The sequence below is a fragment of the Somniosus microcephalus genome, chromosome 5, assembly GCF_052327205.1.
Source record: "Somniosus microcephalus isolate GS21.2 chromosome 5, FLI_Smic_1.0, whole genome shotgun sequence".
Lineage (NCBI taxonomy): Eukaryota > Metazoa > Chordata > Chondrichthyes > Squaliformes > Somniosidae > Somniosus > Somniosus microcephalus.
In genome coordinates this window covers 25,756,080-25,763,579 of record NC_140991.1, presented here as the reverse complement: position 1 = coordinate 25,763,579, position 7,500 = coordinate 25,756,080, and the positions used below count along the sequence as shown (strand labels likewise).

Genomic DNA, 7,500 nt, shown 5'->3' with positions numbered 1-7,500 from the left:
ATCTATACAGCTCCGCTATTCAGTGGATAAACTCGCCAAGCCAGAAGCAGAATGCTGTCAACAAATAGTAAGCAGAACTGTTTAACAATGTTTTAAAATAACTTGAAATAATTTAGTGAGTAGTCAAATGAATAACGAGTTGTTTGAATGCCGTCGGTATGTGTGCACAAAATTTTCTCATTGTTGTGAACCCAGTTGAAACATTGCAGTGTCTGCTGTCTCTTTAAAAAGCAAAACTATACATCTTGGGGAAGCTGGTAGCTCCAGTGAAACTCACCCAAAACACTGTTTTAATCCACATTTAGTAAGTGTCTCTCGGTCTTTCTGTGGAGATGGGCACACTACAAATACCAGGTCCACTGTCCACAGTAATTCAACTTTAGTTGGCTTATAATGAAGCAGAATTGATGTTTGCTGTTAAACTCTATAATCCAGTATGCCTGTTTACCTCCCCACTCCCGCCCAGCCTTCATTGTTTTGAAGAAAATACCTACCGTGAGTTTTGGCTGTTTTGAGAGGTCACATTCAGCAGTCTCGAACAGAAAGTTATCTTGACCTCATAAAGTTATCCGATCTGTTATGGTCTGGGCTTTCTCCCAACTTTTATTTTCTTTGTTTTCTCAGTGAAGAGGCAGCTTCCATACACAGATGTAGTCTTTTATAAACCAAAACCTGCATCCTTATGGGTGCCAAGAGTGGGATAGCCTGGCATGGGACTCTCTCAATTATGGTATATCATACTGGAAAGCACATGGAATCCCACCATTTTCTGCTGCCTACTCTAAAAGACCATAAGTAACACACTGTTAGACTTTTGTGTTCAGGATAACTAATAGTTCGATTTATGTACGAGTTTGATATTGCACAGAGGCAGAAAGGCACAGCAAGATACTGGTGGTACAAATACATAGGAATGTCCACTAGCTCCAAACTGAGCAGCTATATTAATGTCTTTATGCCAAAAGAAGTCTTCCATGTCAGTAGTTTTAATGTTAGCATTAACTATCTTCCTATAAAACTTATCCCCTGATGCTCAGCCATGAGAAATACTAAACTTGACTCTGGCATTGCCCACTTTCCTCTTCTCTGTAAAAGCACAAAGCTTGCTTCAGGTACTAAGCAACAACAACTTGCATTTATATAGTGCCTTTAGCTTAGTAAAACGGCCCAAGTTCACAGGAGCGTTATCAAACAAAATTTGGCACCGTGACACAAAAGCCAATATTGGGACAGCTTGATCAAAGAGGTAGGTTTTAAGGTGCATCTTAAAGGAGGAGAGCGAGGCGGAGAGGTTTAGGGAGGGAATTCCAGAGCTTAGGACCTGGGCAGCTGAAGGCACGGCCGCCAGTGGTGGAGTGATCAAATATAACACCAAGTTTGCAAATGCTCTGGTTCAGCCTCAGACAGTTACAGGAAACTTTCGATTTACCGGCACCTAAATAACCGGAAATCTCGGTTAACCGGCAAAATTCAGGAGTAGGTTCAGGTAAGTTTTACTTCATATTGTACTTGCCTTCCCTCGATCTGTTGCTGTGCAAGGGTGTGGCTGCAGCTGTTGCTAAGCTACAGAGACGCTTGGAACTTGTGGCCATTGTTCTGAACCTGTTGCTAAGCAACGGGGTTTGTTGCTTTATACGGAGCTCTCATCTCTCCGTATCTTTTACTATAGCTTTCGGTTATCCGGAATTTTTGATGAACCGGCACCACGTCGGTCCCGTCGGTGCCGGATAAAAAAAAGTTTCCTGTATAAGGGAAAGGGATGGAGTCGGTGGCTAGGGAACAGAGTTTTGTGGTGGGGACCAAAGACAATGGCTTCAGTCTTCCCAATATTTAGTTGGAAGAAATTTCTCCTCATCCAGGACTGGATGTCAAACAAGCAGTGTGACAAATCAGAGACAGTGGAGGAGTCGAGAGAGGTGGTGCTGAAAGTGCTGGGTTTTGGTACATGTGGAACCTGACATGTTTTTGGATGATGTTGCCATGGGGCAGCATATAGATGAGAAATAGGAAGGAGCCAAGGATAGATCCTTGACTGACACTCCGGAGGTAAAGGTGCGGGAGCAGGAAGAGAAGCCATTGCAGGTGATTCTCTGGCTGCGACTGGATAGATAAGAATGGAACCAGGCGAGGGCAGTCCCACCCAGCTGAATGACCAGCATCTAGTTCCTCTGCTTGGTAATTTCCCCTGGTGTAGCTCAGATGAAATCAGGCAACCGTGCATAGGAAAGTTCTTTAAAATTGCCTGGACTTGCCTGCTGCAGTCAGAAGCAGCACCCTCTTTCTTTCCAGCCCATAATACATATTACAGGAAACACTTTTTTATCTGGCACCAACGGGACCGGCGTGGTGCCGGTTGATCAAAAAGTCTGGATTACAGAGAGGTATACTTACCAAGGTATGAGAGCCCCGTACACGGCCGCAGGTGCAGGCGCCCCGGTTACACGGCACTTGTACAGGAGTCCCGGTTACACGGCCACAGATGCAGGAACCCTGGTTACACGGCCACTAATACATAGTAAAACTTACCTGAACCTACTCCTGAATGTTGCCGGTTAAGAGAGTTTCCTGTATTATGCCCAATAATACATATAACTATTTTGTAAGTTACAGAGACAGCCCATTTTCTGCATTCAGATTTGATGTAGTCTTATGACAACCCCATTGAACTGGATGAAGCTGTTCTGTTTTATGCTGGAATACACCCCCTACAACATTGCACAGATGTGGCCAAATTATTGGTTTCGTATAAATCAGGACCAAAGTAATACTATAAGAATTACTAATGTTTAAGCCAGCACCTCTGTGCCAGGAACTGGTGTATCTCACCATTTTGCATCAACGTGAAAAGTCCACATGGAATATTAGCTCTGAAATTTTACACGCTACCTCCTTAGCTTTAGAGCTCTCTCCCAGATGGTGTTGCACGTAATTCCGGCCCTTTTGCATACAAATTTAAATGGAGGTTTATCATCACCTGCCAAGCAGGAGTTGGGCAACATTTACTCAGCCAAAGTAAAGCTCTGGGTTTACCTGTTACCATTGCAGCAGAAGAGAGAGGGGGGGCCTACTTTCTATCATGTCTAGGGGTTTTCAATTAGTCTTCTAATTCAGCACTTGGCCTTTGGAACATAAATTATGGGCAATATTGCAGGACCAGTTGTATCCAATTTGACTACAATTGACAAATGGTGTGGCTGACTTTGTTAATCTTTAGTGTACCATGGAAAAGATCATTCATTCTTCAGTTTCTTCCCTGGCTTGATGTAAAATTGATTCAGTTGCATCTATTGTGCAAGCATGAGAGAGTTCTGGCACTTTAATCTGTCTTTGGCTGTAAAAACTGCTCCAATCAGTGCCCAATTTTACCATTGTGTGTAAAAAGACACATAAAATGCTTTAGAAATTATGTCCGGCAAACTCTGCCGAGACTCTGTGTACATGCATGTGGGCAGGATGATAGCCTAGATGTCATGTCTCCAGCAACAGAATAGCCCACTGAAACTCTCCCTAACTGGACTTGCAGTTAAATAATCGTCACTTGGCTAAAGTGCTAGTGGGCTGCTGGCATCAATAGAACTATTCCCCAGTACTGAGGAGAGGAGAAAATTGGAGGGAAATATCAAAAAAAAGTGCAGAATTGTTAGAATAAAGTGTATTGATCAGAAATTAGTTGGACTAATAAATAGGTGAAAGAGAGAAAAGGGGCAAATGATGAGAAAAAATTAAGTGTGTAAAATAAGTTTCAGGTTTTGAGATAATCTAGCAACAATGATGTGATTTTCAACATTGCAGTTTATGGGTTGAAAATTGCAACCACAACAAAAAATAACACTCACAGGGATACTGGAATTTCCCTGAATCTACCAGCAGTCTAAAGACTTATCCACTCTTGAAATATGTCTGCACCCTACAAATCATTTTCCCCCAAAGATTTATCTTTGCAAGTACAAATTAGCAAATCCAAACTGAACTGGAAGGCCTCAGTAAGTAGTCCGTATGGAAATACTCGTAGGAGGAGGCTCGTGTGGAACATTAGCACCGGCGTGGACCTGTTGGGCCGAATGGCCTGTTTCTGTGCTGTTAATTCTCCCTAGTTTCTTCTATCCCTCCATATATTTTTTTAAAAACTATAATTGCAAAATTCAACCTCATTTGTGAAATCTTGTTTTCTCTGTGTCCTCTAGGGGGTGCAAGCATCATCCAGTGTCATATACTGAATGATAAGAGACACATCGTGACCAAAGATACGAACAACATTGTGGCATTCTGGGATGTGCTGAAGGTGAGTCCAGATTTTTAAGTCGGGGCGTTGTGCAGCCTAATGGCTTTACCTTAAGGGCAGATTGCGAATAAACCTTCCCTTGTGCCCATCGCCATCAAATGCAGTGGAAACGGCTTATAGTGGATTGGTCTGGTCCGTACTGACCTGATTTGACCAGTTTGCCTGACCTCGGTTGAAACGAGATGAATCGGTTCAATGTGCAAAAGGACATTAAGGTTCGATGGCTGGCTTTTGAGCAAAGTGCCTATGTTGCTTTTCATGCATTTGGTTTGGGCAGATGCTGCTTGGTTTACCAAATTGGCCGGATAAACTGCATCTGCAACAGAGTGTTCCGTATTCTCTCTCTCTCTCTCGCCCCCCTCTCTCTCTCTCGCCCCCCTCTCTCTCTCGCCCCCCTCTCTCTCTCTCTCTCTCTCGCCCCTCTCTCTCTCTCTCGCCCCCCCTCTCTCGCCCCCCTCTCTCTCTCTCGCCCCCCTCTCTCTCTCTCTCGCCCCCTCTCTCTCTCTCGCCCCCCTCTCTCTCTCTCGCCCCCCTCTCTCTCTCTGCCCCCCTCTCTCTCTCGCCCCCCTCTCTCTCTCTCGCCCCCCTCTCTCTCTCTCGCCCCCTCTCTCTCTCTCGCCCCCTCTCTCTCGCCCCCTCTCTCTCTCTCGCCCCCTCTCTCTCGCCCCCTCTCTCTCTCTCGCCCCCTCTCTCTCTCGCCCCCTCTCTCTCTCTCGCCCCCCTCTCTCTCTCTCTCGCCCCCCTCTCTCTCTCTCGCCCCCCTCTCTCTCTCTCGCCCCCCTCTCTCTCTCTCGCCCCCCTCTCTCTCTCTCGCCCCCCTCTCTCTCTCTCGCCCCCCTCTCTCTCTCTCGCCCCCCTCTCTCTCTCTCGCCCCCCTCTCTCTCTCTCGCCCCCCTCTCTCTCTCTCGCCCCCCTCTCTCTCTCTCGCCCCCCTCTCTCTCTCTCGCCCCCCTCTCTCTCTCTCGCCCCCCTCTCTCTCTCTCGCCCCCCTCTCTCTCTCTCGCCCCCCTCTCTCTCTCTCGCCCCCCTCTCTCTCTCTCGCCCCCCTCTCTCTCTCTCGCCCCCCTCTCTCTCTCTCGCCCCCCTCTCTCTCTCTCGCCCCCCTCTCTCTCTCTCGCCCCCCTCTCTCTCTCTCGCCCCCCTCTCTCTCTCTCGCCCCCCTCTCTCTCTCTCGCCCCCTCTCTCTCTCGCCCTCTCTCTCTCTCGCCCCCCTCTCTCTCTCTCGCCCCCCTCTCTCTCTCTCGCCCCCCTCTCTCTCTCTCGCCCCCCTCTCTCTCTCTCGCCCCCCTCTCTCTCTCTCGCCCCCCTCTCTCTCTCTCGCCCCCCTCTCTCTCTCTCGCCCCCCTCTCTCTCTCTCGCCCCCCTCTCTCTCTCTCGCCCCCCTCTCTCTCTCTCGCCCCCCTCTCTCTCTCTCGCCCCCCTCTCTCTCTCTCGCCCCCCTCTCTCTCTCTCGCCCCCCCTCTCTCTCTCGCGCCCCCTCTCTCTCTCTCGCCCCCTCTCTCTCTCTCGCCCCCTCTCTCTCTCTCGCCCCCCTCTCTCTCTCTCGCCCCCCTCTCTCTCTCTCGCCCCCCTCTCTCTCTCTCGCCCCCCTCTCTCTCTCTCGCCCCCTCTCTCTCTCTCGCCCCCTCTCTCTCTCTCGCCCCCCTCTCTCTCTCTCGCCCCCTCTCTCTCTCTCGCCCCCTCTCTCTCTCTCGCCCCCTCTCTCTCTCTCGCCCCCTCTCTCTCTCTCGCCCCCCTCTCTCTCTCTCGCCCCCCTCTCTCTCTCTCGCCCCCTCTCTCTCTCTCGCCCCCTCTCTCTCTCTCGCCCCCTCTCTCTCTCTCGCCCCCTCTCTCTCTCTCGCCCCCTCTCTCTCTCTCGCCCCCCTCTCTCTCTCTCGCCCCCCTCTCTCTCTCTCGCCCCCTCTCTCTCTCTCGCCCCCCTCTCTCTCTCTCGCCCCCTCTCTCTCTCTCGCCCCCTCTCTCTCTCTCGCCCCCCTCTCTCTCTCTCGCCCCCTCTCTCTCTCTCGCCCCCCTCTCTCTCTCTCGCCCCCTCTCTCTCTCTCGCCCCCTCTCTCTCTCTCGCCCCCTCTCTCTCTCTCGCCCCCTCTCTCTCTCTCGCCCCCTCTCTCTCTCTCGCCCCCTCTCTCTCTCTCTCGCCCCCTCTCTCTCTCTCGCCCCCTCTCTCTCTCTCGCCCCCTCTCTCTCTCTCGCCCCCTCTCTCTCTCTCGCCCCCTCTCTCTCTCTCGCCCCTCTCTCTCTCTCGCCCCCCTCTCTCTCTCTCGCCCCCCTCTCTCTCTCTCTCGCCCCCCTCTCTCTCTCTCGCCCCCCTCTCTCTCTCTCGCCCCCCTCTCTCTCTCTCGCCCCCCTCTCTCTCTCTCGCCCCCCTCTCTCTCTCTCGCCCCCTCTCTCTCTCTCGCCCCCCTCTCTCTCTCTCGCCCCCTCTCTCTCTCTCGCCCCCCTCTCTCTCTCTCGCCCCCTCTCTCTCTCTCGCCCCCCTCTCTCTCTCTCGCCCCCTCTCTCTCTCTCGCCCCCCTCTCTCTCTCTCGCCCCCCTCTCTCTCTCTCGCCCCCCTCTCTCTCTCTCGCCCCCCTCTCTCTCTCTCGCCCCCCTCTCTCTCTCTCTCTCGCCCCCCTCTCTCTCTCTCGCCCCCCTCTCTCTCTCTCTCGCCCCCCTCTCTCTCTCTCTCGCCCCCCTCTCTCTCTCTCTCGCCCCCTCTCTCTCTCTCTCGCCCCCTCTCTCTCTCTCTCGCCCCCCTCTCTCTCTCTCTCTCGCCCCCTCTCTCTCTCTCGCCCCCTCTCTCTCTCTCGCCCCCCTCTCTCTCTCTCGCCCCCCTCTCTCTCTCTCGCCCCCCTCTCTCTCTCTCGCCCCCCTCTCTCTCTCTCGCCCCCCTCTCTCTCTCTCGCCCCCCTCTCTCTCTCTCGCCCCCTCTCTCTCTCGCCCCCCCTCTCTCTCTCTCTCTCTCTCTCTCGCCCCCCTCTCTCTCTCTCGCCCCCTCTCTCTCTCGCCCCCCTCTCTCTCTCTCTCTCGCCCCCTCTCTCTCGCCCCCCCTCTCTCTCTCTCTCTCTCGCCCCCCTCTCTCTCTCTCTCTCTCTCTCTCGCCCCCCTCTCTCTCTCTCGCGCCCCCCTCTCTCTCTCTCGCCCCCCCCCCTCTCTCTCCCAGTGATACTTTCCAAGTTTTCCCTTTTATATGCATTAGAGGTGGACTCTCTCTGCCTGTGTGAATTGTTGTTGGGGGTTGG

The 7,500-nt window shown here is 52.1% G+C and overlaps 1 protein-coding gene across 2 annotated transcripts in view; it reads left to right on the top strand.

Moving 5' to 3' along the window:
• LOC147116964 (WD repeat-containing protein 48) overlaps positions 1 to 7,500 on the top strand; it is a 144,462-nt gene that overhangs the window by 88,960 nt on the left and 48,002 nt on the right. For both annotated transcript variants that reach the window (XM_085987467.1, XM_085987468.1), the window contains exon 11: positions 4,185 to 4,282. In XM_085987467.1, the coding sequence (XP_085843593.1) occupies positions 4,185 to 4,282 (98 nt within the window). The remainder of the gene's footprint in view (positions 1 to 4,184; positions 4,283 to 7,500) is intronic.